The sequence below is a fragment of the Dioscorea cayenensis genome, chromosome 18 (assembly GCF_009730915.1).
Source record: "Dioscorea cayenensis subsp. rotundata cultivar TDr96_F1 chromosome 18, TDr96_F1_v2_PseudoChromosome.rev07_lg8_w22 25.fasta, whole genome shotgun sequence".
In the NCBI taxonomy this organism is placed as follows: Eukaryota; Viridiplantae; Streptophyta; class Magnoliopsida; order Dioscoreales; family Dioscoreaceae; genus Dioscorea; species Dioscorea cayenensis.
Genome location: NC_052488.1, coordinates 1,676,945 through 1,702,236, shown reverse-complemented (window position 1 = coordinate 1,702,236; position 25,292 = coordinate 1,676,945). Strand labels below are relative to the sequence as shown.

The following is a 25,292-nucleotide window of genomic DNA, read 5'->3' as shown; positions in this document are numbered from 1 at the left end:
TAGTCCGTGACGTTTCAAAAGTGTTGCTGTTCGTTTAGTCTAACATCTTAAGAGCATTTTCCATGAGTAATGAATTTGTAGCCACAGATGTTGGTTGCATCATGGTCTGATGGGACACTGTGATCTTTCTTTAGTTCATTTGGCATGATGTGCTAGTATGTGGACAATACTAAATGTATTTAGTTTGGCTATTGTGGCTCTAAGCTCATATATGTTATTTGGATGGTTCTGTTGTGGATAAATGGATTTTACTAAAATTTGTTTCAACTGTAGGAAAATTACATCTTGAAATGTTGCAAATAGAAGCATAGATTTCTGATTTTAAACAGTCGTGATATCTTTTCTTCCAATTTGTTATATTAAAAATTGGGAATGTGTTGTTTTAACTTTTTTTTTACATGCACATTAAATATATGTACTTTTGGCTGTCTTCTTTTTCTTCTGAACTTGTCACCTTTTGCCTGATAACTTCATTTTCCCTTTTGAGTTTAGGGTTTACCTGATTCTGGTGTTCTTTATGGTTACCGTGTTGATGGTCCACGAGAATGGGATAAAGGACATCGATTTGACAGCAGTGTTGTCCTTCTTGATCCTTATGCAAAGCTAGTTGTTGGTCGGAAATTTTTTGGGGATGCCACAGACAAGGTGTCTCAATTCTTGGGGACTTTTGACTTTTGTAATTTGCCTTTTGACTGGGGGCCTGACTACAAACTTCCAAATATTCCTGAGGTATATTTTGCTAGTTATGCAGTGTTTTTAACTTGAAAAAATATGTACCTTTTTTTTCCCCTAAAAAAAATGAGATTTATGCTGATTATGCAGACAGATCTTGTCATATATGAAATGAGTCTCCGCTCATTCACAGCTGATGAATCAAGTGGATTGGACTCGAGCATTCGTGGTAGCTATCTTGGTGTTATTGAAAAGGTGTGAGAGCCTTGTTTCTTGCATGCCAGTCATTATTATCTTTACCACTTCATGTTTGGATTTATTGTGCTGCATACAGCTGATTTAGATAATAATACAAGCTCATGCGTGCATGCAAAGTTTTGATCCTTGATAATAAGTCAAATTATCTTGGACATTATTTTTGGGCTTTTTACTTTTTAAGTATGAGATTTGTAAAACAAAAAATCAACCCTTAAGGATGCATGAGGTTTCTGGAAGTAGTGCTCTTGAGTATGATGTGTGATATTATTTATGCAATTTGTTCATGTCTGCCCGCTTTCTTTTTCACACATTTAGTCTAAAATTGGCAGCATTTTTTTGAAAATACCAGAAACTACACTGGCATGCATTGCACATTCTATGAAACGCTAAATGCTTGTTTTCACAGAAACAGCTGCATTTGGTACCTATGGAGGCCAAGTGACCAAGGTCATGCATGGGTTTAATGTAATTCTCTTTATAGTAATTAATATGCTGAACATGATGAGGTATAATGATGGTTCTTTCAGATCCCACATCTAGTGGAACTTGGGATTAATGCCGTGGAGCTCTTGCCAGTTTTTGAGTTTGATGAGTTGGAATTCAAGAGGTTTCCAAATCCTAGAGATCACATGGTATGTTTTACTTCCACCATTTTGGAATGCTTTGGTTCTGAGAAGTCATATTGGATAATATTGTCATACATGTGTGCGTTTAAGTGCTGAAATATGTTCCCATGTTTGAGTGGATTTTCTTTTTATCATGATTTTTCAATGGCTTGTGGATATTTTTTATGGTCTTGTAACTTTCTGGCCATGTTACCTGCTAGATTAACACATGGGGATATTCCACAATGAATTTTTTTGCGCCTATGAGTCGGTATGCTAGTGCTGGTAGTGGAGCTCTGGGTGCTTCTCAGGAGTTCAAGCAGATGGTGAAAGCTTTGCATAATGCTGGAATTGAGGTCTTAATTTTCTGGAATGAGAATGGGACAAAAATTTATCTGATTTTTCTTGTTTTACTCAAGTTTGAGCTAAATACAGGTAATTTTGGATGTTGTTTATAACCATACAAATGAAGCTGATGATGAGCACCCCTATACCACTTCTTTTCGTGGCATTGACAATAAGGTAACAAATTTATTTTCATATTTCTCTCTGAAACTTAATGATCCAATGCTATCTCATTCATCTTCTTTACTAAAAGTTCTTTCTTTGAGAGTTAAAGAGTTTTCCCTTCTTTTTCATTTTTGCACTTTAAGATACTTTTGTAACAATAGTCTCAATCTTCCTTTGGTTCATTAGCATAAATTTGTGTCCTTTTCTTTTTATACGACATTGATGGGTATTGGGTATGCGTAATTCTTCATAGTACAAAATTGGTATGGTCACTTAAAATAATAGGAGTGTTTTATAGCCTAACATTTATGCATGGCACTTTCTGATTAGTGAACCACATGCCATAGTAGATTTGTTTCAGAAGAGAAAACTGGCTGCAAAGAACCATCACTTGGTATAAATATGTTTTTTGGTCAAGGAAGAGTTTTCTGGCAATATGATACCAAATACACCCATCACATGATTGTTTTGGGAATAATTCAATACTTGGGGTTAATTTATACTTTTTTTACTTTTTCCATTTATTTTATTGGAAATCTGTTATGCAAACCACTGCCATTGCAGTTTAATTGGGTTTGTGCATGAAAAACAATAAATGTATATTCTCTATTGAGATTGAAGATTCATATGGCCTGTATTAAGAGTTTGATCCTGACATTAGTAGCTGCATCTTGCAAACATAGGCTGAAATATTTTGTATCCAATATGATCACAAGGCCTTGTCTGTCTGTAATTGTCCTAGCCATATATTGACATTTTATACTGTGCCTTAGCTGTCTTTAAAGAGGGCCATGGCTGTTGGACCAATACTCTTAGTTTGCTCTTCATGGTTCCTCCCTCCCTTCTGGTTCTCTTTCCTTATGTACAACTATTCTTGCCTGCGCGTTTCTTTTCCTTAAACATGTTTTGTTTTAAAAGTAGTTTATGTTCAGCTGTTTAGATATGTTATTTTGGTTTACCCTGATTCCTCTTATTGTTTCTACAGGTTTACTACATGATGAATTTTGATAACAAAGCGGAATTGCTTAATTTTGCTGGCTGTGGTAATTCCATGTTGCTTGCGAACTTTGACTCCCTTCACTGTAGTTGCTTAGACATACTTCCAACATAGACCTGCTCTACCTAGTGGCTATGTTTTGAACATCAAATACTTTTTTCTTTTTAATTTTTGTTAATCCCATGAATTATTATTCCATGCATATCAGCAGGTGATTTAATATGAAACCTAATATTCATTTTAATAGATAAACGTACTTCCCATTGATTAACTAAACATGTATAAATCATAGTATGAGCAGGAAGCATGGTATGGTCACGTTTTGGCTTCCTAAATAGTTTATTTTAGCAGTTAACTAACCATTCTTTTAATTTTAGCTTCCTTTCTTTCATGTGGTTTTCGAGCCATTATTATGAATTTTTGTTGATTTTAATGCTTTCATTTGGTGGTTATGCAGGGAACACATTAAACTGCAACCATCCCGTTGTCATGGAACTTGTACTTGACAGTTTGCGGCATTGGTATTATCTTATCCTATAAGATTATTTTTGTTTCAAGTTCATGACATATGCTTTCCCAAGTGTTATCTTAAGTGAAATTTATCTTTTTTCTATTGTTTATGGTTTCCTCTGTTTTGATGTCTTATTTTCTTGTTATGGTATGATTTTTATTTTGTTGCCTATTTAAGGGTTAAGGAATACCATGTGGATGGTTTCCGCTTTGATCTTGCCAGTGTTCTTTGTCGAGGAACTGATGGGACACCGCTAAATGCGCCCCCACTTATTAAGGTATCTTCTACTAGCGTTACATGCTGCAATTGTGTTACGTCATCATCTGTTTGAGTGAAAATCACTTCAATTATTTATCTGGTCTAACTGTTTTGATCAGTTGATTTTATGTTTTTCCCCAATTTTTTTAGAAATTGAAGTTGCAATGAACTAGTTTTCATTCTGAAAAAATGGAATATATACGTATATTTTTATTTGATAAACAGGCAATTGCTAAGGATCCTGCATTGTCAAGATGTAAAATAATTGCTGAACCATGGGATTGTGCTGGACTTTATCTAGTGGGAAGTTTTCCAAATTGGGACAGGTATGCCCTGCAGAAGTTGATTTGTCTTATGAGGCATAGAAGTTTAGCAGGTTTAGCAGGTTTTCTTTCCATCTCAAGCTTTAGTGCTTACTACTTTCTCCTTATGCATGATGCGTTTGTGTTGTTCAGATTGGATCTTGTAAACATGGGAATGAAATCCATCAATCTTTCTGTTGATTATCATCTACATAACATTTTTCTTTTTCTTTTCCCACTTTGAGATATGTTTGAAAGCGTGGAGGAATCTTTCATACTAGTTTTCTAGATTACCTCTTCAAACTTCTTCTGGCTGTTCAACTGTTTATATTCTACCTATTGAGCTTCCTTTAAATCTTCCATGGTGACCTTGAACTTGGGAAAATTTGGTCATAATGTAACCTTTTATCTCTATTATTCTTGGTTCAAAGCATGGACACTCGGGGGAGCTTGGCGTACCCGTGCCGGACACATGGATACCCAGACACACCGTGGATACCGCCAGACACTTATATGCTTTGTAAATGATTTTTTTAAATTACTCATGTATATTTCCTAATTACTTCCCAATACATAAGATCACCAAATTAATCTATAAGTAAATATATGGCATATATTACATGAAAACTATATAGATTTATATTTATAATAAATATTTTATATAAATATATAATATTTTATGTCCTTAACTTTTAGAAGTTACCATGTCGCCATGTCCGTGTTGTGTCATATCGTGTCACCGTGTCCGTGTCCATGCTTCTAGTATATTGATATTATTCGTCTGTTCCATAAATGAATCAGAAAGATTAATTGTAGCGCTTTTCACAGGTTCATCGATGAAGACAGTTGGACCACATAAACATAACTAAACTTACTTTTAGGCTTAACTCAAACCTAAACAAATTTCAACTTCCAGGCTTCTAGCAGATAACTTTGACTTGATTTGCCACCTAGTGTATGCGTGAGGGTTTAATTGATGAAAATTTCTCTCAACTATAGCAAAGCTTTTGTTGATGATTTAGATAATGTAGTCCTTTATGTTATATCGAGACTTTAAAAGTCCTTTGTTGAAGGGTAATATTTGGCTCACCTTTCTCGTTGCTTTTCATTCTGCAGAAGATGTAGGGTGGCTATTTTTGCTTGAACCTTTTGCTATATTTCAGGTGGGCTGAATGGAATGGAAAATATCGTGATGATATCCGTCGGTTTATAAAGGTGGTTCTTTCCGTTTGTTTGGTTGCTCTTCCTTCTCATTCTAGAAAACCTGTCTTCTTATTTGGTTTGTATATGTCATGTGATCAGAAACCTTTTTGACATTTGTTTGGTTATTCTGTTTAACATTATCAGTTTGTTCTAAATATTGGCTGTTGTAAATTAAAATGTTGGTATTTACAAGCTTTCTAGCTGATTTCATTTTTACAGTATAAACGGAATTCTAAATGGTTTTTATATTTGTAGGGTGACCCTGGTATGAAAGGCACCTTTGCCACTAGGACCTCTGGATCAGCTGATCTGTATCAGGTAAGAATGATCACATGATTGGATATTCGTTTTTGTAGTATTTTTGTTTCTTCTGCTACCATTGTACAATATAAATTTTAAGACAAGTTGCCCATGATGTAAAAGATTTTCAATCGCTTGGATTGTTCAATTCATTTGATCAAGAGCATGTTTTGGAGCCTAAGTAGCTAAAAATATTTATCTTGCCTATCTATTATAAATGATAGTTTCAACCATGTTAATATTTATGCACTTGCATTTTGAATCATTCAATTCATTTGATCAAGAGCATGTTTTGAGCCTAAGTAGCTAAAAATATTTATCTTGCCTATCTATTATAAATGATAGTTTCAACCATGTTAATATTTGTTAGAATTAGGCTATATGGAATATAGAGAGAATGAAGAGAGGAAGAATGAGATGAAGAATGATATGAAGAGTTCTTTTCATGTAGTGATGTATACAAGTATATATAGAGAAAATGGGCTATATAGTAATGGGCTCTTTAACACCCCCCTTCAAACTCAAGGTGGATTAGGATGATCTGAGACACAGAGTTTGAGAAGATGGAATCGATGTTGTTCTCGAGTTTGGGCCTTGGTGAAGAAATCAGCAACTTGAGACTCAGACGGCACATACTGAAGAGCAATGGTCGATTGCTGACAATGTGAACGTGTGAAAAATGCATCAACACCAATATGTTTGGTTAATTCATGCTTCACGGGGTCATTGGCAATCTGTATAGCACCAGTGTTGTCACAAAGAAGAGGAGTGGGAGTATTACATGAGACACCAAATTCAGCCAGCAACCAACGAAGCCATACAATTTCAGATGTGGTAGTAGCAAGTGCCCGAAGTTCTGCCTCAGTACTAGAACGTGACACTGCAGTCTGTTTCTTGGACTTCCATGCAAGAAGAGAAGTGCCAAGAAATATGCAATAACCAGTGATGGACCGACGATCAACAGGGTCACTCGCCCAAGTGGAATCCGAGTAAGCGTGAAGCTGAAGCGGGCTAGAATGAGCATAAAACAGACGTCGTGATGCTGTCCCCCTTAGATAACGCAACACGCGAAGTAAATGACCATAGTGGACGGAAGTAGGAGTACTAACGAACTGGCTCAGCACATGAACAACATGAGCAATATCCGGCCTGGTAACGGTAAGATAGACAAGGCTGCCCACAATATGACGATAACGAGAAGGATCCTCTAGTGGTGTGCCATCCGTAGGTCGAAGCTGAACATGAAGCTCCATAGGTGTGGCGGTCAACCGTGAATCGATGAAGGCCGGAGCGTATAATGAGGTCCTGAATATATCGATGTTGAGAAAGATAGTAACCATCATCTGTAGAAGTCACCTCAATCCCCAGAAAATAGCTGAGAGGTCCTAAATCAGACATCATAAACTCGTTGGTCGAGACGTTGCTTTCACAAAAACAATATACTCCATATCATCACCAAGAATCAACATATCATCAACATAAAGCAAAAAGCAAAGTGCGACCACGACCGAGAGGTATGGATGAATAATGCAGGGATCATGATCATCGGGCAAGAAACCAACTGCACGCACTCACGTAACTAAATCGCTCAAACCAAGCACGTGGAGCTTGCTCGAGACCATAGAGAGCTCGACGAAGGCGACAAACATAACCTTTAGATGTCTCAATGCCAGGGGGTGGGTGCATGTATACCTCCTCGTGAAATCACCGTGAAGAAAAAGCATTCTTCACATCCATCCGAGAGATAGTCCAAGAGCGAACAAAGCAGCCCACAAGAATCGTGAGGCGAATCGTAGTCGGATGAGCCACGGGAGCAAAAAGTCTCATCATAATCACGACCATGTGCTCGCCGAAAACCACGAGCCACGAGGCGAGCCTTTATAGCTGCTCCATCGAACCATCGGACTTTTGTCTCGACCTTAGACACCCACTTGCATGTAATTGGAGTGGGCGTGAGCGGTAGAGGAACAAGATCCCAAGCGCCCGGTCTTTTTCCGAAAGTCGAAAGCTCCTCAGACATAGCCAACTGCCACTCATGGATACTAGCTGCCTCCTGATAAGTGTTGGGCTCATATACCGCACCAGCAATAGGAAAACCATATCTGTCAGGTGAAGAAATAGTACTACGATCACGAAGGTCATACCGAGACGTGAGGCGGTAAAAAGACCATCGACGACTGCATCAGATGGGTACTCGGCCGGAGTATCGGAAGGAATAGGAATAGGGGAGTCGAGGATCTTGGGGGAACTTTAGGCCCTACGACGATAGTGAAAAAGGAAAGGTGTCGGGAGTCGAGGATGACGGTATAGCGGAAGATGGATCCGAGCTGGAACAAGAGATGAAGAAGGAACAACAGGGAGACTCTATAGTAGGAACTAAGTCCAAAGGAGAAAGTCGAAGAAACGAAATAGTCTCGGGAAAGGAGAGGAAAAGGGAGGTCGAGTAGCTAAAAGAGTAGAAATAAGGACGACTCGTCAGAAAGCTGACATCACGAGATATGCGAATCGCGACGAGCGTAAGGGTCATAGCAACGATAACCCTTATGTTCAAGACTATACCCAAGAAAGACACACTCAATCGATTGAGATCGTTAACTTAGTACGCTCACGAGGTGCAAGTAAGACATAACAAACACAACCAAAGACCAAGATGATTATAACGAGGAGGAGAGCTAAACAAGATTTCTCCGAGACATTTACCCCAAGAGAAGATGATGGTTGCATGTTAATGAGATAAACCGATGTGGAAACCGCCTCACCTTTAAAACGAAAGCGAGGAACAAAAGACGAAATTAGGGAGAGTCCGGGCAGGGTCTCAATCATGCTGACGATGTTTTACGCTCGATGAATCCCATTCTCGCGATGAGCACCGTGACAAGAAAGTTGAGGAAGAAAGTACTCGGATGAGAGAAATCGACGAAAAACAGAGACGGATACTCTCCCCGTAATCGAACGAAAAATACGAATGGCGAGAAAACGAGTGTGAACCATGCTAGCAAATGATCGATAGATGGATAACAATTGAGATCGATGTTTCATGAAGTAGACCCGTGTATATCTAGAGTAATCATCAATGAAAATGACATAATACTTGTGACCACCTTTGGAAGTAAAAGGCGCAGGACCCCAAACATCAGAATGAACTAAATCAAAAAGACGACTAGACTTAGAGATGCTTGCAGAATATGGCGGGATGTACTTGCTCGCCAAGCTTACAACCCGAACAATGAAAACCAACATCAATAGACACAGGACCTAGGACACCTTGATGAACTAAGGAGGACAAACGTGAGCCACATAGATGACCTAGGCGATGATGCCACTGTGGAAAGGTAGCGAGCGGGAAAAGCGGATCCCCGAACATGGATCGTAGAAGCGTGATCCGCATGGTAGAAGGAAGAGGAAGAGAAAGACGATCTAGAACGTGAGTCCGCGAGAACCACTACGGGCGACTGGCCGAGACTCAATCATGCCTTTTGGTCCGACGGTCCCTGCACATAGCAAGAAGAATCATCAAACCCAACAAAACAGATGAAGGTCGGTAGTCGACCAATGACATAAGATTCATAGGCATACCGAGGAACGAGGGACACATCGAGAAGCAAGAAATCGAGAAGTAGAAAGAATCCCTCGATGTGAAAATGTAACAAGAAGTTCCATCGTCGATCCGAATATACGCTACCATCGTGAGCGAGTTTTGCAGGATGAAAGCAGAGAATCATCGGAGGTCATGTGAAAAGAAGCCCCTGAGTCTAAAACCCAAGAGGAAGTAGTAGTACCGAGGTCGACATCGAGGCGCGATGATCCAGATGCATCGGACGGGAGGATCGAAGAAGCCCCGTGAGCAACTCCGCGACGAGATCCGGAGGAGCGCTCGATCCAGAACTTCGCAAGTCGCTCGAGATGCAACTTGAAGCGATCACGAGCACGACGACCGCCTTCTTGCAATGGGTGCGCAGTGATAGAGTCAGCGTAAGGACCCTTAATCACCGCAGCCGATGAGAAGTCGCCAAAACATGCATGTGAGATCACTCGGAGTAGTAGCAAGAGCACGAAGACGTGTCTCCTCAAAGAATCAAGTGCAAGTGCTTCGAAAGGCTCGAAGAGGATTACGTCCCAAGAAGTCGAACGCGACTGGGCTCAAACTCAGAGCGGAGGCACATCACAAACTGAAACATGAGGTTCTGTTGCTCATGTTTTTCTTTTTCGAAAGACAATTCTGCAACCGGAGCATCCCTTCGCACCATAGCATCCAATCGACCGGATACACGAGTGAATACCGTGTAGAATTCCTCCACTGATAAATCCTGTTGTTGAAGACTATGCAGGTTTTGTAGTAGGGAGAACCGGAGTGCCTCACTGGTGTGTAGATAACGTTGTTGAAGATAGTCCCAAATTTCTTTTGCTGATAAATGATCAATAAAGCTCATCCTGATGGAAACGCCGAGACTCATGCACAAGATAGCCATGACACGATCATCGGCAACCCGCCAAGCTCGACACTCACCGCAGTAGTCGCCGCCTCATCGGGAGGATCGCTCAAGTAGATGAGAGGCTAGACCAATCGATCGCAAGAGCATGCGCATCGAAAATGCCCACTCACGATAATTTTGACCGTTAAGTCTAATGTCGATGTGAGGGAAGAGCACCACCGCCAATAATCGGGTCGAGGACCGAACCGGATCGACATTTTAAACACCGCGCACCATTATCGCTTTATGTTATCGCGCGCCGTCATCGGTGTTTGCATCGGCATATCATCGCGCGTTGTCACCGTGTGTTTGCAGATCGCGGCATCATCATCGTGAATCGCCATCGTGTGCTTTGCATCGCGCATATCATCGCGAGTCGTCATCAGGTGTCGGGTATCGCGACATCATCATCGCGCGCAATCATCGTAGGTCTGCGATCGTGCATATCATCGCGCGCAGCCATCGTGTGTCGGTGCTGACGAGGGTAAGAGGACCGCGGCGCAACTCGAGGAAGGAGAAGACCGCGGCGACTTGAGCAAGAAGGTCGGGCGCCTCGAGGGAGGCCGACAACTTTAGGGATGGGAAAGTACCGACGACTTGACGGAGGCCGCGGAGACGACCGGAGAAGATGACGATGATGACCGGTGAGAAAGAGAAAGGTCGGCGTCTTGAGGGAGGCCAACAACTTGACGGAGGACGGCGGAGATGACCGGAGAAGATGACGATGATGACCGGTGAGAAAGAGAAGGGTCGGCTTCTTGAGGGAGGCCAACAAGTTGACGGAGGAGGCCGGCGGAGATGACCGGAGAAGATGACGATGATGACCGGCGAAGATGACCGGAGTTAAATTTCTAAACCCTCTCTGATACCATGTTAGAATTAGGCTATATGGAATATAGAGAGAATGAAGAGAGGAAGAATGAGATGAAGAATGATATGAAGAGTTCTTTTCATGTAGTGATGTATACAAGTATATATAGAGAAAATGGGCTATATAGTAATGGGCTCTTTAACAATATTTATGCACATGCATTTTGAATCGTTAAATCTGAGAAGGAATATAAAACTTTAATAAGCAATCTAGATTTTGTTGTTGTATCCAGGATAACAATTTCCCTGCCAAAACAAATTTAAGTTTCAAAATCACGCACAAATGCACATTAGTAGGTCTATGGATGGTGAATAAATAAATTCTTTTCTTTTTAATGAACTTAGATATGATGACATTACCATCTATCTTTCATTCAACTGTTTTGATAAATTAAGTAGTTTCTAGACCTATCTTTGTTCTTTTCAAAAAATAGTTTTCATTCCTATTACTTAGGTTCATGGAGATGAAAAAGAATTTCCTTTTTACTTGCTAAACAACTGTTATCCTTTATTCAACTTTTTTATGTTAAATGCAAACCAAACATGTTACTTGGACTCTTGATTCATCCCAAAAGGTTAAGCTGATTGGATGAGAGATTTGGGCTTATATATTCGAATCCATATTTAAATTAACTAATATGAGACTATTAGTTAATTTGATATGCCCTCTTTATATGCTCTAGTTTATTTTAACTGGCCATGTTGCAAACAACCAAATTAACTAAGCTATGATACAGTGTTAAATGTACACCAAACTCAATTCAACTCAAAAGCTTTAGGCTGATAGGATGAAAGACCTAGACTCAAGCTGTTAGGCAGGGGTAGTGCGGTTGTTGTCTAATTATGCCACATCCTTGTTCTAGGGTTTTTATTTTTGTTTCAATTTCCTACAAGAATCCTTTAAAATATCTGGAAAAAAATCCTCAAAATTTCGTCAAAGCCAGATTAAATCCTTCATTTTTTTGTATCTTTTTTTTTCGTAGATTTATCTAGTTTTGGTTCCTGAACTATGATTTTTGGGTTTATTCTAAGAAAAAGAAAGAAAAAAAATTAAGGATGTTGGAGATTGAGGTGATGACCCAAGTGTAGGTTCCACAGTTGCAGGCTACGTTGGCAGTGGGTGTTGAAGTGGTGGTGAACTAGTTTCGGACAATGTCATATTTTAGGTATGTGAAGGGGAACGTGATGGCCGCACAACTATTTGATATGTTTAGTCAAGCAGGGCATGTAGTGTTCAACTGCATTTGTTGTGATATTAGCATTAGGAGGTCATTGGGCTATGCTAATGTCAAATATGACAATCCAATTCATGCAACCAGGGTCTTGGAAGGAACTTTACTCTTTTCATGATGAGAAAGTTAATTAGGAGATTATGATCTGTGAAAGGAAAGAAGAAAATTACGTTAGATATACCTAATATTTACGGTACGCCACGCCTCATACAACACTTAATCTCTAAATTATATAGACTTGTATGTTACTAAATATGGAATATTACTTTAATAAGAATATTTTATCTTTAAAATGTCATAAATAATAATAATAATAATATTAAGAAAGCATTTTGATTATAAAATAGACTTTCTTAGTATGTATGAAGGTGCCAATTATATTTTGATGGTATTCCTTCAACTCATGGTGAATGGAAGATAAATCATGATTTTGATGGGTTTTCAAGAGTGGCTGTAAAAATGGATGATGCCAATATGGGCAACAGATTATCGTGACTGATAAAAAGACAAAAAAGAAACTCACATGGCAACAAATTGAAATTGGCATAAATAAATCATCTCATTTTTTTAAAGGAGGACGAGGAGAACCTAATAGAACGTTGTGCTGGAGTAGTTGGATGTTGCTATGTGAATATTTACAAAGTTGATGAGTCTTGATTTTGATGCAGCCAAAAGTAAAATAATATCTTAATCATAACAGGATCAAACCCGACCCAATACCATGTTGAGAAATAAAGGAGATCACATGGTTCATTAGATGATGGAGCCGTGAGTTGGAGACAATGAGATAAAAAAGAGAGGGCAATATATTAGATAAGTCCAATTATTCTAGCACCACATCATTGTACAACACTTGGACTCTTGATTATATAGACTTGTTCGTTAATAATAATATTAATAATAACAGGCTTTCCTAATATATCAATATATCAAATACTGCGGAGATTTATTGTATGTTTATATATTTTCAGTTTTTTCAGGGGCCTATAGGCAAATAGGTGATTATGAAATAGTCCAGGGTTGTTTTTTATAAGAGTGAGGTGTAAGGCTCTATATAAGCTTAAAAAATTTATCAATGAGAATGAACAAAATTAAAAACAATATGGTATCAGAGAGAAATCTAGCAAAACCCTAACGAAGTTCCGCAGCTGCTACAGTACCACCGCCTCTACAGTGCCGCCGCCCATCTCTTTTCTACTCGGCCACCATTTTTCTCCTTTTCCGTCAATTGAAGTTTGCCTAGGTGGGGGGGCCGATACTCCACCGATCCCGAAGAAGGGGTTGAGATGGGTTTGATCTAGATCTTGATGACTTGAAGGACCAAGATTGTGTCAAGAAACGAAAGAAAGGTTGAATGAAGGGATCTTGATCTTGTGTGTAAAGAAGATCGAGACTGGGTCAAGTTAAGAAGAGGAAGTCACGTGAGATCTGTGCGATCTAGACTTTGATACTTGAGACTGATCGATGGAGGATATTATGAAAAAACTGAATGAAACAGAGCTTAAAACCTTGCTTTTGGTGTTTGGTCGGCAAGGGGAGGGATCGACACCGGTATATCCACAGCCTATGAGGCTAGATCTCCCTCATGTAGATTTGAAGCTTGATGAACCAGCCACGTATCTGAGTTGGTCGCATCGGATTGAGGCTGCTCTAGTGGGAAAGAGGCTAGATGGATACCTGACAGGAGTCAAGGCTGAGCCAACAAGTGGAAGCGCCGAGGAGGATGAGTGGAGGACCACACACGCCTTGCTTTACATTTGGCTATTGAACTCAATGGTTCCAAAGATTGCTTCAACAGTGGATGGTATTCGAAAGGTAGATGATATTTGGGTGAAGCTGAATAGGACTTATGTTGGGGTTGAGAACCACATGAGGGTGTTCCAGATCCAGCGCGACATAGAGGCGGTGGTGCAGTGTGATAGATCTATTCAGGAGTACTCCATGGAGCTGGAACAACTGTGGCAAGATCTTGATCATTTTTCATCTAAATCGAGCTGCAGTGATTTAGGGTGCAAGAGCAAAGAGTTCAATGCACAGATGAGGATTATGTAGTTCTTGGCTCATCTAAACCTGCCTTTTGATCAAAGGAGATCAGTCCTTCTAGCCCAAACAAAGATCCCTTCATTGGATGAGGCTGTCTCTGCTATGATACAGGAGCAGAGTCGTATGAGGCTACACTCTGAGTCGAGTGGACTTCCAGGTGTTCGATCAGCTTTGGCTATCTTGAGCTCATGTATGACAGGTACGCAGGGGGAGACCCGCAAGTGCTACAACTGTGGAGAAGGGGCCACTTGAGTAAAGCTTGTCCAAAGCCACCTAAGGAAAGAGAGACAGGTAGGCGAGAACAATCTGGAGGTCGTGGTCGTGGACGTAGGGGCCATAAAGGAGGCATAGGTGGAGGTTACCAAGCACATCAGATGATAGATCCACAAGTAGAGGAGAAGTCGGTTCTTACTGAGGAGGAGAATGAGCTCTTTGAGATGCTAAAGAGGAAGCAAGGAATGATAGGACATGGGGGAAAGAAGAGCATGACAGATGAGATATCCACATCTGACTCCAAGGGTAATCTTTCTACTTTTGCTCATTTTGCCACAGGTACTGCACATGCTTTTGCCTCTATACCTCTCACTAGACCACTATAATGGATCATAGATTCTGGTGCATCTCGACATGTGATAGGGGTGTCTAGTGAGATCACTTCTTTCACTCACTTGACCCCTCCAGAAAGCATCCAAACAGCGGATGGCACATCCCAGCCTATGGTTGGTAAGGGTATGGTTAAATGTACCGATTTAGTGACATTGTCCAATATATTGTATGCTCCCTCATTTCCAGTAAATCTATTGTCTATCAGTGCTATTATCTGCCAACTAAATTGTGGTGTTTCTTTTGATATTCCCAAGGTGAACTTTACAGAGAAGGGGACAAGTCGGAGACTTGGGACTGGCACGTGGCATAGAGGATTGTGGTACATGGACAGAGAAGGGATGGATTTAGCATTGACATCTTTGGTAGAGGGGGCAGGAGTAGGAATGTCTGGGATGACTGTAGAGGAGGTGTTTCTACTGCATCATCGGCGTATGGGACACATTTCATTGCCTGTTTTGAGTCGGTTGAACCCTTCATTGTATGAAAGGGCAAATAAAGAAAAGTTAGTTTGTCATGCTTGTGAGTTAGGAAAACATACCAGAAGCTCTTATCATAGCTCTGGGAATAAGAGTTCTGGGGTTTTTGATCTTATTCACTCTGATGTGTGGGGGCCTTATCTGGCAAATACAATCAATGGTTTTAAATATTTCGTGACTTTTATTGTTGTTTTTCTCGTGTTACTTGGTTGTATTTGATGAAAAATAAGAATGATGTACTTGCTTGTTTCAAAGATTTTCACAAGGCAATATAAACTCAATATGGCACCGTGGTTAAGGCATTGAGATCCGATAATGAGACAGAGTACACTAACAAGGCATTTGGGGAGTACTTGTCTACACAAGCGATACATCATCAGACTACTTGCCCATATACACCGGCATAGAATGGGGTAGCAGAACGGAAGAACAGACACCTTCTAGAGGTAGCCGGGTGTATGATGATATTGATGAATGTCCCAAATTATCTATAGGGGCAAGCGGTCTTGACAGCTGCTCAGCTGATCAACAGGATGCCCTCGAGAATATTGGATTGGAAGTCTCCCTGTGAGATGCTGAAGGGTGATAATGGAGGAGTTCTTCCCTTGAAAGTGTTTGGATGTGTGTGCTTTGTGAGAGACAACAGACCAACAGTGGGGAAGCTAGATCCTAGAGCAATCAAATGTGTTTTCGTAGGCTACTCAGCCACTCAGAAAGGGTATGTGTGTTGGAGCCCAAGAGAAAGGCGATTGTTTGTAAGTATAGATGTGACTTTTCGCAAGTCTGAGCCATACTACCTCTTGAGAGTAACCTCACCCTTTGGTGACTCGCCAAATAGTGGAGAAATAAGCGAGAGGGGGAGAAAAGTGAGGAAGAAAAGGTGATTCAGTTAGAGATGGGATTGAGTCCTGTTTTGAGGGAAGATTCGACTGAGGTTGAGCTGGAAGAAGAGGCTGAAATAGAGGTGGCAGGAGAAGAAAGAAGAGAAAAACAGGCTCATGTGGAGATGAGAGTGTACCAAAGTAGGGAAAAGGTGAATGTACCTATGCCTACAGTACCACTAGTGCCAAGTTCCTTGTCTCGGCCTTCTCCAACTCCTGAGACACCTACATCATCCACGACAAACCTAGGTGATATGATTCCTCTCTCTTCTTCTCCCGTGACATTAAGGAGGACTTCTCGCAGCAATGCGGGAAATCCTCTTGATCGTTTTGGGTTTCCATATGATATTGACTAGTTTATTCAATACTCTAATATATCATCCACATATGGAGCATTCATTGCATCTTTGGATATTGTCTCTATACCCAAGTGTTGGCAAGTAGCAAAGGAGGACCCAAAGTGGAAGGCAGTCATGCAGGAAGAACTAAAGGCTCTTGAAGAAAATCGCACATAGGAGTTAGTATCACTACCATCTGGGAAAATGGCAGTTGGATGCAAGTGGGTCTTTACTGTGAAGCAGAATCCAGACGGGCAGGTTGAGCGCTACAAAGCACGCTTGGTAGTAAAAGGGTACAACCAGACCTATGGCATCGATTATGATGAAACCTTTGCACCTGTAGCGAAGATGAACACCGTCCGGACGTTGGTCTCGTTAGCAGTGAATGGTGGGTGAAAGCTACACCAGCTAGATGTGAAGAATGCATTTCTTCATGGGGATTTAGTGGAGGAGGTGTACATGGATATACCACGAGGATTTGGCACAGACCAAACAATGGGCAAGGTTTGCAGATTGAAGAAATCTTTTTATGGGCTAAAGCAATCCCCTCGAGCTTGGTTTGATAGGTTCAGGAGAGCTATGATAGGTATGAGATACCAACAGATCAACGCTGACCACAGTGTGTTTTTTCGACGAAATGGGGGTTGCGTTACTATACTTGCAGTATATGTGGATGACATGATCATCACAGGGGATGATGAGAAGGAGATTGCCCAACTCAAGGTGAGACTAGGCAAAGAATTTGAGATGAAGGATTTTGGTTTGCTTTGATATTTCCTTGGGATTGAGATAGCTCGAGGAGCGGAGGGAATGATTCTCTCTCAAAGAAAGTATGCAATTGATCTTCTCACGGAGACAGGTATGTTGAGGTGTAAACCTGCAGTTACACCGATCGACCAAGGATTCAAGATGAGCGCAGAGGCCGGAGAACCAGTTGATCGCGAGAGATAGCAGAGATTGGTAGGCAAGTTGATCTATCTGAGTCACACGCGTCCTGATATCTCTTTTGCAGTGAGCGTGGTGAGTCGCTACATGCATGACCTGAGGAAGGGTCATATGGATGCAGTGTACCAGATCCTGAGGTATTTGAAAAATGCGCCTAGAAAAGGACTGATATTCAGGAAGAATGGTCATGTGAGCATTAAGGGGTACTGTGACTCTGATTGGGCTAGCTGTTCCGATGATAGGAGATCCACCTCGGGTTACTGCATTTTTGTAGGAGGTAACTTGGTCTTTTGGAAGAGTAAGAAGCAGTCTTTGGTGGCAAGATCGACAGCGGAAACAGAGTACAGAGCTATAGCTTTGGGAGTTGTAGAGTTATGGCTAAAATGTATGTTGGTGGAGTTGAAGCTAGATCAAGGAGTTAGAATGAAGTTATGGTGTGACAACAAGTCAGCCATAAGCATTGCCAACAACCTAGTGCAACATGATAGGACCAAGCATATCGAGATCGATAGGTTTTTCATCAAAGAGAAGTTGAATAGTGGACAACTGGAGCTAGGCCATGTTTCAACCAAAGACTAGGCAGCAGATTGTCTAACGAAAGGGCTCAATTCGTCAGACTTAGCTAGAGGATGTGATAAGATGGGCTTAGTGGATATCTTTCGCCCATCTTGAGGGGGAGTGTGGAGATTTATTGTATGTTTATATATTTTCAGGTTTTTTAGGGGCCTATGGGCAAATAGGTAACTATGAAATAGTCCGGGGTTGTTTTTTATAAGAGTGAGGTGTAAGGTTCTATATAAGCCTAAAAAATTTATCAATGAGAATGAACAAAATTAAAAACAATAAATACATTTCAACATTTTATAGCTTAGAGGAATTTTTTAGATCATGAAAGTAATGATCAATTTCTTTGTTATGTATGATCATTGTGAATATTCTTCATGGTTTATATTCTTATTGTTATTTGGCTTTTCTTGTTTATATGTTGCGATGGAATAATGATGGCATAAACTTTACTCCTGGTATTGAATGATTTCATCATCATAGGTTTTTCTTTGAAGTTAATTGACTCGAACTAAAACCCAATATGGCAAAAACTTTGTGAATTCTTACGAAAGTATTGACATGTATTTCCATTGTCTTACTTGGTGTTGGAAGTTGTATCTTGGATTCTTTGTGGGGAGCAAGCTATAATGTGGATCTAATTAGTGTCTCAAACCCATACAAGGTTAGCACCTCAAATTGGAACTCAATATAGAGATTGAACACATGTCAAAAATGTTGGCTAAGCAAAATTGTTTCAATGTAATTTTTCTTTTTCTTTTTTTGAACTTTGACCCACAAGTCCTTTAGGCACCGTCAGTTTTAAACCATTTTAGGGTGAGGTACTAAGTTCCTTATAAGCTGGTATCTCTCCCATTGGGTGCTTTTTGCATATATAAAAATTCAAACTCGAAACCACTTGCTTAAGCTATCTAAGCTTGTACCGCTTGGACCAACCAATGTAATTTTCCTTCATGAATAGGTGAATAATAGATATCTATTAGAGTTTGACAAGATAATGTAGAGCAAATCAATAATGTTAAAGGATTCGTTCCCTCTTGTGACTCAAAGAACTTCCTTACCTTGAAGATGTTGGATTATGATGCATGTCAACTGCAACGAGAACACTAGGGCTTTTTTTCTTGATCCTTGTTATATAATTTCCATGTAATAATATGTAATCCTGGTGTGATTGTCACAAATATTGTTGCTTCAGTGAGTTGACTAGTGTTTCTTTGTGTTGCCTGCCTACTTGGGGTGAAGCTGGAATTGTTTCATGGTCAGTAACAATTGTAGAGATGATTAGTATGTTAGTATTGTTGTGTTATGAAAACAACTTTTAGCTTTGTACAGTAAGGTGAGAGCCATCTCACATTTGAGATCATAAACTATACTTTGAAGAACATAAGTGAGTTAAGAATGACAACTTCTAGCTTAAGGGTCCTTGAAAGAGACATAACCTAGATGCATGCAGAGGCTATGATTGGTTGAGATCCCATTGGAGTTGGCTAGGGGGCCGGTAGGACTTCTTCTACACTGCATTAGTAAAGGCAAAGAGCTCAAATTTGATAGAGGCCTGTGATTTCCAGCTCCTCATATTTTTGTTGTCCTACTACGATAAAACAATATATTTGGTATCTTCATTTTGTACCAAGTGATATGCCATTGAGGTTATTTCTTTTACTAGCATATGATAATTGCATTGTGGCTGTAATTAAATATCTTTGCTGCATGTCCATGGTTATTTCTTGACATTAGAAATTATTCAACAGGTGAATAAGAGGAAGCCTTATCATAGTGTCAACTTTGTCATTGCACATGATGGTTTTTCCTTGTTTGACCTTGTTTCCTACAATAACAAGGTACCTAAACCATATGAAGTTCATGCTCATCTAAGTACTTGATAACTAAATGAGATAATCTCTTTGTGGTTTGTCATTCAGCATAATGAGGCAAATGGAGAGAAAGGCAGGGATGGATGCAATGACAATTTTAGCTGGAATTGTGGTTTTGAAGGTAATTCTTCTATTTGGGTCTTATCTAGTTTTTTCACCGCCAAACTCTCTCATGACAGAGCAAATTGCATAGGATTCCATTTCTTCCTTCAGATTGAGACCAAGTTCTTCTTTAAAGTGCAGATTCAACTTTTCTGAAAATTAATCTGATTATGGTGGAGGGGCAAGTAATTGGATCGTGAAAATTTTTATAATAATACTTGAATAATGTATGTATATGTGTAACCTCTCTATAGCCATTTGATATGGTATTCAGTATCATTGATTTTGTCCAATATTTTTTTCCCCTGTTACCATTAGGTGTAACACATTCCCATCTAGATGATTTTAGATGCCAATAAGATTTTAGTTTTATTTTTGTTTGACTATTGAAGTCTTGCAAGTGAAATTTTCTTGATTTCAACTAGGATAGCGTCTGAATGTCAATATGCTTTTGCATGTTTCACCCGTAGATGAGTAGAGATAGAAATGCTAGATGATTTTATTGTTTTGACAAATTCATCTGTAATAATTCAATTTTTGTTCCAGATATTAGACAATTTAAGCAAATCATGATTCAAAAAAATGAAACTTGGAAGAATTGTCTTTCTTGATTAGAATAGAGATGGAGGCTCTCTAATATAAGAGAAGGATTAGTCCGCAAGACATTATCATTCAAGTGATGTAAAATAGAGTAAAATCCAAATAGGTAACATGACATAAATATCCTAGATTGATTAACATATAATGCTACTCTACCACTGAAAACCTCTGAACCTTGTGTGTATTTTTTTCTTAAGTTTTATAATTTTGATTTTTGCCTATTCGAAAATGTGTAGAAAAGCTTGTAGCTTATGTGCATGCTATGTAGTTTAAATGTTGTGGAAGTGCTTGAAACATTATTAGTCCTAACCCTGCTCTTGTAAAGGCCCAACCCTTAACTATGCTTTTGGTTATGAAGAGTTATCAATAGATGGTATTTTCTTTCTGGTTTTCACGTACCTAATCTATCTTCATATGCTATGAAATCTCAAGTTTCCTATCTTTTCTTATATGCAGGAGAGATAGATGATGTTAATATCAACTCATTACGCGCACGACAAATGAAGAACTTTCACATGGCACTAATGATTTCGCAGGTAGCTCAATTCCTATATTGTTACAAGTGATTATGCCTTATTTTTTGTTCTATTTATATTTTTTAGTGAAATTGGGTCCTCGGAAGTGATCTAGTCATAAATATGAGCTATCTTAACCTAAATTGATGTTTTTGTTATAGAATTGTTTTTTAAGAATTAACTCCAGTTCTGTGTCATATATAGGCATATACAAATTATGATTTTTGAGGGGCAAATCATCTTACTGGCATGTAAGAGGCAGTAGTTGTTTTTTAGTCTCTAATTAGATTTATTTATTTCAGGAAACCTAAAGGGAAAAATTGGAAATCATCAATTAGGAATAAGTTGAGGGTTAGAGGGGGCCACGGGCTGACTTTTGTCTTGGCCCGCCCAAACCCGTCGGTTCAGCTGAACTGGCGGGCCGGGCTGGTAACCCGTAACTGGCCTGCATTGTAGCGGGCCCGGTTACAGGCCAAAGCATTCTAAACCTGTGACCCTGCAACTTGTCGGGTCCATCGGGTCAGTCAACCCCCGGGCTGACCCTGTCAACTCAGCTGGTTGACTTAGTTTTTAAAATTTCAAAACTTTTTATTTGAAAATGGCTGTTGCTCCATGGGATTTGAACCCATGACCTCATGTTGGAGGTGCAAAAACACTAACTTGAGCTATAATTCAACTTGGTACAGTGTTAGGCAAAAGTATACGTACATATATATTTATGTACACACACATAGTTGTAGACTGTCGATTTTATTTTCACACTTCCTTCCAATTGTTTGAGAACATCAATATAGACATCAATTTCAATGTTTTTAATAGTAGCTAAGTAATAAAACTCACACTATATTATTTTGATTAATAATAAAAAATATTATGGTGTTTAATGTTGGAAAGGCTTGAAGCTAATAATTTCTTATTTGATGACAACATTGTTAGATTTAATATTTTGGTACTAGTGGGCCCTATATGGGCTCTATATCTATACCTATATATAAACCCATTACACTTTTATCACACAACCGATGTGGCTTGTTGCACTACTCGCTCATTAAACCTTATAGAAACTCAAGTTTGATGTTTAAGGGACTAGTTTAGTTGCTCTTTGTTTTTAGTTTCTTCGAAAATAAAAGTTGAATGAATGAAAAAAAAAAAAGAAAAAAGAATAGTTATGTTTGTTTGTTCATTGGGGTGGAAAGAGCTACCACCCATCAAGTATGAAGCTACTCTCATAAGTCGGATACTAGTTATGCCCTAATGAGCCGTGTGTGCTCCACAACCCATTGGAACTTAACACTCAATGAATATAGCTCCATCAAACGTACCATTAGGAGTTCAGGGAAGTATTGTTTCAATTGCCCACTTTCACATATGTTTTTGATTGTGCTTGCATGCGTACATTGAGTGCAATGTACATCTTATGTGTGGGGAGGGGGGAAGTTCACTTTACACATGTTCTATACGTATTCTTTTATGGTATATACTTATGTACTACCCTCCTTCAAGTTCAACTCGGTTGAACTTGCTCAGACTTGTACACCAGAGGTATGTTTATCAGGACTTGTACACTACTTTGTGTCTCAGAGGTTCTACACACATGGACTTGTACGCTACTTGTGTCTCAGAGGTCTTACTCACATGGACTTGTAGACCACTTGCCTCGGAGTCCTCTTTTTTTTTTTAATATATATATTGGGCTCCACTATATTTCTCTGATACCATGTTAGATTTTATATTTTGGTATTAATGGGCCCTATATGGGCTCTATATGGGCTTAGGGGTCTTGCACCAAAAAGTCTCAAGACTTAGTGGCTCAACCCCTATACCTATTTATAAACCCATTACAATTCTATCACACAACCGATGTGGTACTATATTTCCAACAAACATGATGAGTACAATGATAACAAACCTTAAAGTTCGAAACTAAATTTAAGGGTAGGAGTCCATCTCGATTGTAACGAATATATAAGTAGATAACAACTTTGATTTAAATAAAGAGAACTATATGAGTTTTAATTTATCTCTCACTTAGGAATGTATATTAATAACTTAATACGACAGGTAAAATAATTAAATGTAGGTCTTTCACTTTTTTTAAAATTATTTTGACTGTGGCTATATAAATTGCTCTTTCATTATGTATGACCAAGTTTTTCTAAAAATAATTGTAGCCACACTAGCTCCTTGGTAGCTTCAGTAACTGCCACATACTTAACTTTTGTGGTAGAAGGAGCTACCAGCTTCGGAGGCATACTCTGTTGTACCTAATTTTGTCAAGGGCACAAGACACATCTTAGGCGGCAAGACCCTTATATTGCTTAAGGCACTATGCACAAAAAAAGCCACTCGTTTAAGCAAAGTAAGGCGCGCACACACACACAATATGTATTTGATAGAGTTCTCCAAAAAAAGAATAATAGTATGTTTTGATTAACCATGTATACATGTATATATAAAGGACAAATATAATATATATATATGTATCCATATATAGCTTACATAGGAATACTAATATGTATATTCATATAACACCACCACCACCACCCTCCCCTTCCCCCCAAAACTCAAGTCGGATTATAGGTTTTGAGTTTGGATAACATAAACAAATGCTGAACCTCTTTAGGAGTGCAGTGAAGTGACACTGTCTGGACATGCACATAACATCGGGTGAAGTGAGCATCCACACCAATGTGTTTGGTCAGCTCATGCTTGACAGGATCTGCAACAATTTGAAGAGCTCCAGTACTATAACAATGAAGAGGAGTGGAAGACGGAAGTGGTACACCAAAATCCTGTAGAAGTGAACGAAGCCAGAGTACCTCCTGGACGATGGAAGCCAAGGCACAAACCTCAGCCTCTGCACTAACTTGGCAACGGTGGTTTGTTTCTTGGTCTTCCAAACAACAAGAGAAGATCAAAAAAAGATATAATAACCAATTACAGAGATTTGATCATCAGGAGAATTGGCCCAGGTAGCATTTGAATAGGCCTGCAACTGAAGAGTGGATTGGCAAGGGTAGAATAGACCACGAGATGCAGTGCCACAAAAATAGTGCAGAACTCAGAGAAGATGGCCATAATGAATAGAAGTGGAAGTCGCAACGAACTGACTAAGAATGTGGACGGCATGAGAAATGCCAGGACGTGTGACAGCCAAGTAAGCCAGACTACCTACAAGGTGTTGATAGCGCGAGGGATTAGATAAAGGAATCCCATTAGAAGCATGAAGCTGCAAATGTAGCTCAATCGGTGTAGTAGCAGTACGCGTATTTGTCAAACCAAAACGATCAAGTAGATCAAGAGTGAGCGCTGTTGGGAGAGGCGATAGCCTGTTGGTAGTGATTGAAGATAGTTGAATGGCAGAGGATGAAGTGAAGAAGCAGGGAGATTGATGCAGTAAGTGTCCTGGTGGAAATAGATTTTGATCAAAGGGTAAGAGTGATATTTCAAGTGTTTCAATGTTGGTTATTTCCGTTGAAGTTTGAGAGGGGAAGAACGAACGACAGAGATTAACTTCATCAAGATGATTGGGTTAAGTTCGAGGCAGCCTCAAGATTGGTTTTCCAGTGAACGACCAAGATTCAATCATTAAAGGGGTGCGTGTTATTTCGAGGCAAGAGAGTTAGTCGGTTTGGTTAACCAGGTTGCACCACATTGTAGATGACTTAGCACACCGGTTTCATTTTATTCACTGAAGTTTTTGTAAAGTTATAAGAGCATAGTTCTCTTTGTTAACTTAGTCTGATTTTTCTGTTTTGGTTTTTGAAGATCTTGTTTTGCCTGAATTATCCTATTTTGTAGAAATGTTTTCAGAGATTGAGTTCAATACAAAAGTTCTTCCTCATGATCTCTAGTATCTATGTAGTTATTATCAGTGGTATCAGAGCTACACGGTGAGTTTTTAGGGCTATAGTTGGTGATTTGTTGTTTTTTGCTCTTGTGTAAGGTGTTGGAGTGGTTTGTGATCAACAAGGAGGTGTTTATGACTGAGTTTTGTTTGATTTAAAGCCTTGTTCTTGTGGGGTTTCTTTTGAGGCTGAGGTGTTTTTGAGAAAAGTGGTCTGGGATTTGTGTATGATTGTGTATGAGTAAGGAGGAGTTGAAATTTACCAAAGAAATGGCTTCAAGTTCATATTCTGCACCGACACCAGATATTTC

The 25,292-nt window shown here is 39.4% G+C and overlaps 2 protein-coding genes across 3 annotated transcripts in view; both read left to right on the top strand.

The window, feature by feature from the left end:
• The window catches only part of LOC120282649 (isoamylase 3, chloroplastic), a 48,644-nt gene that overhangs the window by 5,250 nt on the left and 18,102 nt on the right, over positions 1-25,292 (top strand). The window contains exons 6-19 of the mRNA XM_039289485.1: positions 493-729; positions 823-927; positions 1,458-1,562; positions 1,757-1,891; positions 1,971-2,057; positions 3,031-3,088; positions 3,500-3,563; positions 3,731-3,830; positions 4,037-4,137; positions 5,277-5,328; positions 5,572-5,634; positions 19,795-19,884; positions 19,966-20,038; positions 21,076-21,155. Coding sequence (XP_039145419.1) covers positions 493-729; positions 823-927; positions 1,458-1,562; positions 1,757-1,891; positions 1,971-2,057; positions 3,031-3,088; positions 3,500-3,563; positions 3,731-3,830; positions 4,037-4,137; positions 5,277-5,328; positions 5,572-5,634; positions 19,795-19,884; positions 19,966-20,038; positions 21,076-21,155 — 1,350 coding nt within the window. The remainder of the gene's footprint in view (positions 1-492; positions 730-822; positions 928-1,457; positions 1,563-1,756; positions 1,892-1,970; positions 2,058-3,030; positions 3,089-3,499; positions 3,564-3,730; positions 3,831-4,036; positions 4,138-5,276; positions 5,329-5,571; positions 5,635-19,794; positions 19,885-19,965; positions 20,039-21,075; positions 21,156-25,292) is intronic.
• Positions 13,130-15,177, top strand: LOC120282650. Of its 2 annotated transcripts, XM_039289486.1 has the most exons (3): positions 13,130-14,752; positions 14,843-14,962; positions 15,094-15,177. In XM_039289486.1, the coding sequence occupies exons 1-3, from the start codon at positions 14,422-14,424 to the stop codon at positions 15,147-15,149; spliced, it is 507 nt and encodes a 168-aa protein (XP_039145420.1). In that variant the 5' UTR covers positions 13,130-14,421; the 3' UTR covers positions 15,150-15,177. The 2 variants fall into 2 exon arrangements, 1 of the variants encoding a protein (XP_039145420.1); XR_005543011.1 differs by lacking the exon at positions 14,843-14,962 and having other exon boundaries at positions 15,094-15,168.

Bases quoted from the DNA above. Each gene is read 5' to 3' on its own strand.
- LOC120282650 (XM_039289486.1), top strand. From the start codon at position 14,422: ATGTATGACAGGTACGCAGGGGGAGACCCGCAAGTGCTACAACTGTGG. The intron at 14,753-14,842 runs GTAATCTTTCTA...AATGGATCATAG, and splicing joins ATCCACATCTGACTCCAAGG to ATTCTGGTGCATCTCGACAT. The intron at 14,963-15,093 runs GTATGGTTAAAT...GATATTCCCAAG, and splicing joins CCAGCCTATGGTTGGTAAGG to GTGAACTTTACAGAGAAGGG.